We start from the raw sequence: 10,921 nt of genomic DNA, 5'->3' as shown, positions 1-10,921 counted from the left end.
GGTTTTTTATTGATTGAGACTTTTATTAGTAGATTGCACAGTTCAGTATTATTCTGTACATCCATCCATTTTCCCACCACTTTGGGGTCGCTGGCACCTATGTCAGCTACGATCGGGTGGAAGGCGGCGTACTCCCTGGACAAGTCGCTCTCTCAGATAGACAGACAACATTCACACTCACATTCACACACTAGGGCCAATTGAGTGTTGCCAATCAACCTATCCCCAGACAACTAAATGGGTACCCGAATAAATTTGTCAACTTGTTAACCAATTAATTGAATAACGTGGACCCTTGAAAAACTTATTCGGATGTTACTATTTAGTAGTCAATTGTACGGAATATGTACTGTACAGTGCAATCTACTAATAAAAGTTTCAATCAATCAATCAATCAATCAATCAATCAATCAATCAATCAATCAACCAAAACACCCGAATAAGTTTATCAACTTATTTAAGTCGGGGTCCACTTTAATCAATACATGGTATACATATCTATTATCAGCATAATACAGTCATCACACAAGAGTATATGCATTTAATTATTTATTTATTTATTTATTATTGAGAAACTTACTCAATTTATGAATATACAACTTAGCCAATGGTATAATGAGGTTGCAAAGGTAAAATTAATTTTCAAATAGGAACGAGATTATTGGACCCGTATTTATTTGCAGTATTTGCAGTATCGCCCCACCATGGTGACCACCAGTTAGCGACAGTATACTGACAGCAACACTAGATGGCGACAGATACTTTGACTACTAAATCAAATGTCCAAACATCAATTCCCACGCTTTTATTCGTTTAATGTGTCGTATAATGAAAGGTGTTAAATGTGTATGTACGACCCAAACACGCTTAGTGGACTAATATCAAGTTATTTGACCGAAGACATTGTTTTGAACGAAATGCTTCCCACGTAGAGGAGGGTTTTCCGGTTAAAGTTTCCTTTGTCGCCAGGAAGTGGCAGCGGGGTGTCTACGCTGCTTATTATCTTCGCAGCTGACAACAAAACACACAACTGGCGAGCATGATAAGTAAGAACAATGACATACTTAATAGGACGCTGCAATGGCGACAGCTACCACGTCGTCTGGGAAGGCCAGAGACTAGTGAATAAGATAGCTTCGGAGTTAGCAGCGCAGTAGTGTGTGACTGGCGAACATTGCATGCTAATGCTAGGTTGCTAACTAGGCTTGAAAGGAAGTTTGACATGTTTCATTTGTCAGAATGTGGCCTTAATACCTGTGTCGTTTTTAAACTGCTAGTATTTTGTTGTTTGATGTTACTCCCGACTTTGCTCCCGGGTGAGTTGGGGTTAAGTCGCTCCCAGACAAGCTAACAATAGCATAGCTTGTGTGTCTGTTTTGGTTAGTGACAGCTGTGCTGTATTGTGCTGCCCTGTGACACCCATGTGTGCAGCACCTCTGCAGCTTACTGTTGTTGTCAAACCTGATGCATGACTTGGAAGTTGTTGCATGATTATTGGATGATCGAGGTGATATGGAAGTAGAATTATTTCACATCAACTTTTATATCAATCCATCCATTTCCTACCGCGTGTCCTTTTTGGGATCGCGAGGGGGTGCTGGAGCTTATCTCAGCTGCATTCGGGTGGAAGGCGGTGTACACCCTGGACAAGTCGCCAGACAACATCCTCACTCACATTCACACACTAGGGACCATTTTCATCCCAAATGCAGGACTAATAGACTAAAAAACTCCTTTGTCCCACACGCCATTAGACTGTAGGGGGGCGGCGGGTACCTGGATGACAGGGGATGCAAAACAATAACAGTGCAATACTTTTTCATAACATGGTCAATACTGCCTAGTTTCTCTTGTTCATCCATCCATCCATTTTCTACCGCTTATTCCCTTTCTTGTTGTATTCTTATTTTACTGTTATATTTTTTATTCCCATTGTTTCTTTTTATTTTTATTCTCATAATATTTTTCTATTTTGATTCCATTTATACACCCATTATTTACTTTTTACTTTTTAAATTTATATCAACTCTGTACACTGCTGCTAGAATTTAAATTTTCCTGAAGGAATCAATAAAGTACTATTAACTGGGACGGCGTGGCGCAGTGGGAGAGAGGCCGTGCGCAACCCGAGGGTCCCTGGTTCAATACCCACCCTGTACCAACCTCGCCACGTCCGTTGTGTCCTGAGCAAGACACTTCAACCTTGCTCCTGATGGGTGCTGGTTAGTGCCTTGCATGGCAGCTCCTTCCATCAGTGTGTGAATTTGTGTGTGAATGGGTAAATAAATGTGAAAGTAGTGTCAAAGCGCTTTGAGTACCTTGAAGGTAGAAAAGCGCTATACAAGTACAACCCATCTATCTATCTATCTATCTATCTATCTATCTATCTATCTATCTATCTATCTATCTATCTATCTATCTATCATCCATCCATCCATCTATCTAGTGTTGCCAATCAACTTATCCATATGATTTTAATACATATACACATACAAATGTGATATACAAATAAATAATTTGTATGAATAAACGCATATTTTGTAAATATGTTTTTGAGATTTGAAAATATGTACAAATAAAATTTATAAATATAAAAATGTGACATCAGAATAAATCAAGGATGTGTATAAATAAACGTGTATTTGTCAATGTATTTTTGAGATTTGAATATAAGTATGCTTGATTTTGTATTTTTATTGAATTTGCTTATGTGGATCGCTTATTTGCATTTGTGTCGATGAGATATTCATCCCACAAACCAGATGCACAACTAAATGTGGAGTTACACACGCCCCTGAACAATCAGCAGATGGCACTTCAGCCAGAGCGGTCTTGGTCATTGACATGGTCAGACACTGGCGAGCCAATCAGAGGCACTCTAGGGATACTCATATGATGATTAGTATATGATAATGAATTGACACACATTGCACTGATAAAAGATCAGTGTCTACATCGGGACAAGGTAATTAAACGGCATTGATACAATAAAATAAGTAGCTAGTGCGGTCTTTCAGAAAACTGGATAAATTAGCTAATACAACGTTAATGTTAGCCAGCTCAGGCCCGTTGTTTGTTCTCTCTGTAAAGACGTGGATTGTTTTAATGCAGAGAACTATGGGCATTTTGCATATAATACATATATTGCTCTGACCGAGACCGCTCGGGCTGCAGTGTCCTCTGCTGGTTGTTCTGGGGAGTGTGTAGGTTACATTTATTTGTGCATCTGGTTTGTGGGAGGAATGACTCATCGACACAAAAGCAAAAAAAGTGATCCACACATGCAAATTCAATACATATACAAAATAAAGCATATTTGTATTAAAATCTCTGAAATATATTTAAAAATACACGTTTATTTATACAGTTCTTGATGTATTTGTATGTCACATTTTTATATTTATACATTTTATATGTATAATTTTTTCAAATCTTAAAAATATATTTACTAATACGCGTTTATTTATACAAATTATTTATTTATTTTCTATCACATTTGTATTTTTATATTTATTAATATATGCAAAAGTATTAATATCATATAGATATATATCTAAGTTGATGGGAGACAATTGTACTTCCATAATGTGATGACATTAAATTTATGTTGAAGCTCTATCTGCTTTTGTTCAACAGGCCCATTCAAATACCTGACCTGCTGCAATGGGAACACGCCCCTCTAAATTCAAGTGAATTTGGTAAGTCTGATTCCCCTTTGAAACCACACTCCTTATCTTTGCTGCTCTAATTGCAAATATGTGGGTGTTCCTGTCTCCAAAACTATAGCTGGCCTTTTAAAACTTGAGAAAATTGTTGCAACCTGCTGGTAACACTCTAACTTCAGTGGCCACTTACTTTTGAGAACATCAGGTTTTATCCTATATTTTTGCAGTTCATCTAAGCCTGGGCCGATAAAACGTTATCGATAGACACATAATCGATATCAATAAAAATGTGTTTGCTAAAAGGCATAAATATATATGTATATAGAGACATATATATATATCTATGTATATACAGTGGGGCAAAAAAGTATTTAGTCAGCCACTGATTGTGCAAGTTCTCCCACTTAAAATGATGATAGAGGTCTGTAATTTTCATCATAGGTACACTTCAACTGTGAGAGACAGAATGTGAAAAAAAATCCAGGAATTCACATTGTAGGAATTTGAAATAATTTATTTGTAAATTATGGTGGAAAATAAGTATTTGGTCAACCATTCAAAGCTCTCACTGATGGAAGGAGATTTTGGCTCAAAATCTCACGATACATGGCCGCATTCATTCTTTCCTTAACACGGATCAATTGTCCTGTCCCTTTAGCAGAAAAAACAGTCCCAAAGCATGATGTTTCCACCCCCATGCTTCACAGTAGGTATAGTGTTCTTGGGATGCAACTTTTCATACGGTGTTGACCTGGAAATTTTTGCCTCTGCATTTTGATGGTGTGGGCGTGTGGCACCGAATGGATATGTTGACATGCGAAGTAATCACTCTTCATCTTCTTGCAGGTGACTTTTCAGATTATGCTGCATATTAGCATCACAGCTAATGTTACCCATGCTGCTACGTCTCTGCTCCGCGAGGGCGTATACGTATGTGATGTATGATGTGACAGTATGTGACGTATGTAAGAAGGTGCGCTTTCTGTCTGTGAGAAGGAGAGACAGGAAAGAGCGAGGAGAGCCTGTACTGTAATGCCCCCGCAGCTAAAAGCAACTGCATGAGAACGTATACTCGAATCTCACGATATAGTCATTTTCTGTATTGCACAGACAAACCCGCGATATATCGTGTATATCGATATTTCTACAACTATTACTAACTTTAAGTCACGACTTTGGGAAGGCCATTCTAAAACCTTAATTCTAGCCGGATTTAGCCATTCCTTGCCCCTTTTGACGTGTGTTTGGGGTCATTGTCCTGTTGGAACACTCAACTGCGCCCAAGACCCAACCTCCGGGCTGATGATTCTAGGTTGTCCTGAAGAATTTGGAGTTATCCTCCTTTTTCCTTGTCCCATTTACTCTCTGTAAAGCACCAGTTCCATTGGCAGAAAAACAGGCCCAGAGCATAATACTACCACCACCATACTTGGTGTTCCTGTGATTAAAGGCCTCACCTTTTCTCCTCCAAACATATTGCTGGGTATTGTGGCCAAACAGCTCAATGTTTGCTGGGGATGGTGGCCATCGGGATAACTTAAAAATCATCAGCCCGGAGGTTGGGTCTTGGGCGCAGTTGGGTGTTCCAACAGGACAATGACCCCAAACACACGTCAAAAGTGGTAAAGGAATGGCTAAATCAGGCTAGGATGAAGGTTTTAGAATGGTCTTCCCAAAGTCCTGAGTTAAACGTGTGGACAATGACAAGTTAATGTCAGAAAACTAACACATTTAGCTGAACTGCACCAATTTTGTCAATAGGAGAGGTCAAAAATTCAACCAGAAGCTTGCCAGAAGTTTGTGGATGGCTACCAAAAGCGCCTTATTGAAGTGAAACTTGCCAAGGGACATGTAACCAAATATTAGCATTGTTGTATGTATACTTTTGACCAGCAGATTTCGCCACATCTTCAGTAGACCTATAATAAAGCCATAAAAGACCCAAACTTCATGAATGTTTTTTTGTGACTAACAAGTATAAATAAATGTACTTACATAAATATATATATGTGTGTATGTATATATATATATATATATATACATATATATATACAGTATATGTCTTGATTGGATTATCCAGAGAATAGTGCTCGATACCGTGGTAGAGCGCAATATGTATGTGTGGGAAGAATCACAAGACTACTTCATCTCTACAGAACTGTTTCATGAGGGGTTCCCTCAATCATCAGGAGATTTCCGGATGATTGAGGGAAAGTAAGCTGAAATGTCCACTTGTTTGGGGAGACACATATGACAACACACTACATAACTGTTCTTTTGGTTGTCTGAAGCGTGAACATCGATTTTATGTGAGGCCAGGGGTGTTTGCGTTCATTGTTGTCTCTGCCATTGTTGTTGTTGTTGTTTGCCGCTGAAACTTTTCGGGCAGTTAATCATGTGACCGCCTGGCTTTGTTTGATTGGTGAAACGGCGTCAAACGTCACCAGTGACCGCATTTGATTGGTGAAACGCAGGCATGCGATAGATCCTACTTTGAAGGTATGTCTGACAAACAAAACAAAAAAAAACGTGTATTAACAGATCGATAAAAATCTGTTGCGAGTAGCGAGCTGAATGTAGATAAATGGAGGGGAGTAAAAGTAGTGTTTCTTGTCTATAAAAATACGCAAGTAAAAGTAAAAGTATGTTGCATTAAAACTACTCTTAGAAGTACAATTTATCCCAAAAGTTAATCAAGTAGATGTAACGAAGTAGATGTAGTGCGTTACTACCCACTTTATGTATACCGGTATATGTATTTCCTCCCTGAGCTGCGACCTTGTCATGGTAGGGGAGTTTGCGCGTCCCAATGATCCTAGGAGTTATGTTGTCCGGGGCTTCTTTGCCCCTGGTAGAGTCCCATGACAAACAGGTCCCAGGTGAGGGACCAGAAAAAGAGCAGCTCAAAGACTTCTATATATAGACAGTATCGAGGACTGAGGCTTCCCTGGCGTGGATGCGGGTCACCCCTCTGGAGCAAAGCCGAAGAGGTAACGTGGGTCTCCCCGCTATAGAGGTCGGGTGCTATGTTAGCTTGGCGGCACTCGAAGGCCCTCTTGGTGGTCCGATCCTTAACTACAGAAGCTAGCTCTTGGGACATGGAATGTCACCATGCTGTGGTGAAGGAGCCTAAACTTCAACTTTGCTGCACAGCAAGGGCTCTGGAACCAGTCTTATTTATTTAGAGGGGCTATACTCTCTTCCCCTCGAGCATTGCCAGCTGTAAGAGGAGATGGGCAGGATGGCTATACTTGTCGCCCCCCGGCACAGAGCCTGTATGTTGTAGTTTAACCCGGTGAACAAGAGGGTAGCTTCCATCAGCCTCTTGGGTGGGGAGACAGGTCCTGTCTGTTTATTTGTGCTTATGCACCAAACAGCAGTTCAGAGTACCCAGACGTTTTGGAGTCCCAAGAGGGAGTACTGGACAGTGCTCCCTCAGGGGATTCCCTTGTTCTAGTATAGACTTCAACGCTCACGTTGGCAACGGCAGTGAGAGCTGCAAAGGCGTGATTGGGAGAAACGGACACCCTGATCTGAACCAGAGTAGTGTTTTGTTTTTGGATTTTTTTCCTTGTCACAGATTATCAATAACAAACACCATGTTCAAACATAAGGGTGTCCATATGTGCACTTGGCACCAGGACACCCTATGCCGTAGTTCGACTTTGTGGTTGTATCATCGAATTTGCGGTATCATGTTTTGGACACTGGGGTGAAAAGAGGAGCAGAATGTTCAACCGATCACTACTCAGTGGTGAGTCAGCTCCAATGGTAGGGGAGGATGCCGGACAGACCTGGCAGGCCCAAACGCTTAAAGGGATTCTGCTGGGAATGTCTGTCAAAATTTCCTGTCAGAGAGAGTTTCAATTCCGACCTCTGGTAGAACTTGGGACATGTTACGAGGGAAGCGCTGGACATTGAGTTGGAATGAACCATCCATGTTCCTTGCCTCTATGGTCGAGGCAGCCAATCGGAGCTGTTGCTGCAAGGTGTGGCGGTAATCCCAGAATCCGGGATGCTGTCAAGATGAAGAAGCATTTGTATCAGGTCCTTTTGGCTCTAGGCAGCAGACAGGTACTGACAGGCCATGCGGTGTGCGGCTTTGGCAGTTGCCGAGCCAAAAACTCGGACATGGGAGAAGTTCGAGGAAGCCATTGAGACTAACTTCCGCACGGCTTCGAAGCGATTCAGGACCATTATCCTCCGCCGGAAGCAGTGCACTCTCAAAAAAGTTACTTTTGTTAATAAGTATTTGTTTCAATAAAAAAGTTGACACACATATTTGAGTTTGACTTTGTCCAACTTTACGGGAAAAATACTGGGATATATAATCGTATCTCGATATTCAGCCAAACAATATCGGGATATGAGTTTTGCGACAGTGGTAAAACAGTTAAGGGATATTCTTTCTGTCTGTTGAGGGTTGAAGTTGGCCTTATGATGGCATTGTGTTTTTATGTAATAGTTCACGTGTATGTCATTTGAGTGTTAATAATGAAATTGTGTTTTTTTAATAGATATTATATTGCTCCCATTTTTTTATTGTGCTACTAAAATTTTTCAGTTGAACTCTTGTTTTATTATTGTTTTGTAGCAACTGTGCTCTTGGTAACCGGCTAAGCATAAAGCCCTGATTTCAGAATCTCATTTGTTGGAATTCATGTTTCTCTCAATTAATCGCAGCTCCCCAGTCCCACCTCAGACCATGAAAGCCACCATGCCTGACACATTTACTGTATCTTACCACTCGCTTGTGCTTCCTGTTTTTTAGACTACAATGACTCTGTTGAGTTTTTTCGTGGAATGTTAAAACAAGTCTTTACTGCGTTTCCAAACTCTACACAGACTATTGTGTTGTCCTGTGACAACATATACGGTCATGAAAATGGTTGTTTAAAGTGAGAGTTATTCTCACTTCTGTGATACTGTACTGTAGGGATGTGAATCTTACAACAACTTATGACTTTGTTCGATCACAATTCTTTGAGTGATTCAGAATAGATTCTCAAATTCAAACTCCATTCAAACTGATTATCTATTATTTGGCATATAAATTATAATACGGTACTGTGCACTCTCATGATTGTTGCGTGTTTGTTTATTTTTTTTTGTATTGAACAAAGAAAGCACATTCTACTAAGTCAATTTCCTTGTGTGTTAAACACAGTTGGCCATTAAAGTTGATTCTGATAAAACGTTTTCTAAAAAGGTTACAGGTTACAAATCACATCTTGGCTGCTGAAGTTTGACGTGTACGACCAGTGAGTAAATTTGGTGATGGTCTAAAAAGCGTCTTTTTATAAATAAATTCTTGAAAATGTTCAATCAATTCACAATCGGAATAAATAAGAACCATAATTTAAATGTGAATAGATTTTCCTTGCCCCTTCCGGCCCACTGAACAACAGATTTTCACACTAAACAAGTATTTCCACAAATCACTTTGTAATATATAGTAACTAACTTTTAAAAAAAGATTTTTAACTATGCAAATATGTTTAGGATGTAAATGTTTTCTTAATATACTACTATAGTAACTTGATGACAGACCTACTAAATGCTATGCTTTTTTTCTGCAGGTCTCCCTGCCACCGAGGCAATGTTGCATCTAGAAGTCGAGCAGCCACAGGCCGACGACGATATGGAAGTTGCCAGGACAGGGTTGTTGGACCCGAGCCCGCAGAGTGAGACAGTGACCAGTGAGCTCCAGGAACTATCTCTCCAGCCTGCTCCTAACCTGCTACCTCTAAACGAGCGCAAAAATGGTAAGTTAGCAAAGGGACATTGGCCATAAACTATGTTCACACTGCAGGTAATTCCGATTTTTTTGCATGTGTGGCTTAATTACAGATCAAATTTTTTGTATATAAGTGTAAATAGTTAAATTTAGATATTTTTCAAATCAGACCCAGGCCTCTTTCGTGTGTGGGCATAAATGTGATATGTAACTGATGTCACTACTGTCTGAATGCCCAGGTCGCGTTCGTCCGACCTATATGTCATCACAGCGGCTCACGTCAATGTCCCACCACTTTTGGCTCTAAGTCCTCACCCACACCCTCCTCGGAACAGGCGTCGCAGCATGTTCCCCACAAACTGCCAAAGCCAAATTTCTTGCACTCTTCTTAATCTCCTACGCAAAAAAATTTAGTTAACACAGACTTGGTTGCACAAAACCCCTGAAATTACCACAAAGACATACACGGACATCGTGTTTTGTGCATGCAGGTTACTTCAAGAACGCAATCCGTTCTCATTACATACGGTACAAATAGAAGTTTAAATTTTGTACTGTGAACATCTAACCAATTAAAAAGATTGGATTTTAACAAAAAAAAAAAAAAATCTGAATTGGCCATCATACCCTGCAGTGTGAATGTAGCCTTTGTGCTCTTACAATTTGTTTCCTTACATTTTTGGGGACAGTTATTTTCGGCTAAATGTTAAGTGCTCTTTGTTTTGAATGAACTAAATTGAATTGAGAACGGGTTACATCGTCTTTAGTGACCACAAAGTGAGTGTAAAATGACCAAACAGTGAATGTCTTTTTGTTGGTACTTCTTGTACATTTCTCAGTGGACAGTTTACCTCAGCACAGAGGTTGTTTAATAAAGACCAGGACTGGTTTTACTGCACGTACAAATATGCATTAAAACACTCCTACAGACATCACACATGAGACAGTTTAGTAATTATAAATGGTTTGTTATATTGTGAAACTTAAAAATGTTTGCTTGGAGTGATGAATGACCAATCCAAACGAGTAGAAACAATGACTCGAAGACAAAACAGCACTTGTACTTCTGGTTAATAGCGCTAAACAGAAGGAATTACTATAGACGTTCATCCCGCAGTACCTGCAATGAGCAAACTTGTCCAAAAGATGGAGCCATATCAGAAACAATAAAACACCTTTTCAATCTCTCCGCATGTGAATCCATAAATTAGCCGCACCGTTTTATAAGCGGCAGGGTTCAAAGCGTAGGAAATAAAAAGCAACTTATAGTCCGGAATTTACGATAATTGCAATTTAATTAGCTTTTTTTGTATGTTATACATCTAAATGCACAAAACTGCGAAAGTAACCAGTGGAGGAAGACATGTTACTTTTAGACTGTCAATCAACATATTCTTGTCACAAAGTGTCACTGATTAGAACAATATGCAATAATTTACTTAAATATTTGGCTTCATGCACACAGACTTTTGTCAACATCATGTTCTTAAACTGAAGAAATAACTGATAAAAACTAAAC

General features: G+C 39.7%; 1 protein-coding gene across 2 annotated transcripts in view; it reads left to right on the top strand.

The window, feature by feature from the left end:
• The first annotated feature begins 907 nt into the window (after positions 1–907).
• mrtfab (myocardin related transcription factor Ab) overlaps positions 908–10,921 on the top strand; it is an 82,550-nt gene continuing 72,536 nt past the window's right edge. For both annotated transcript variants that reach the window (XM_061908998.1, XM_061908996.1), the window contains exons 1-3: positions 908–1,046; positions 3,637–3,698; positions 9,245–9,430. In XM_061908998.1, coding sequence (XP_061764982.1) covers positions 9,265–9,430 — 166 coding nt within the window. In that variant the 5' untranslated portion in view covers positions 908–1,046; positions 3,637–3,698; positions 9,245–9,264. The remainder of the gene's footprint in view (positions 1,047–3,636; positions 3,699–9,244; positions 9,431–10,921) is intronic.

Source organism: Nerophis ophidion, linkage group LG08 (assembly GCF_033978795.1).
Source record: "Nerophis ophidion isolate RoL-2023_Sa linkage group LG08, RoL_Noph_v1.0, whole genome shotgun sequence".
Lineage (NCBI taxonomy): Eukaryota > Metazoa > Chordata > Actinopteri > Syngnathiformes > Syngnathidae > Nerophis > Nerophis ophidion.
This window is presented reverse-complemented; position numbering and strand designations above follow the sequence as displayed.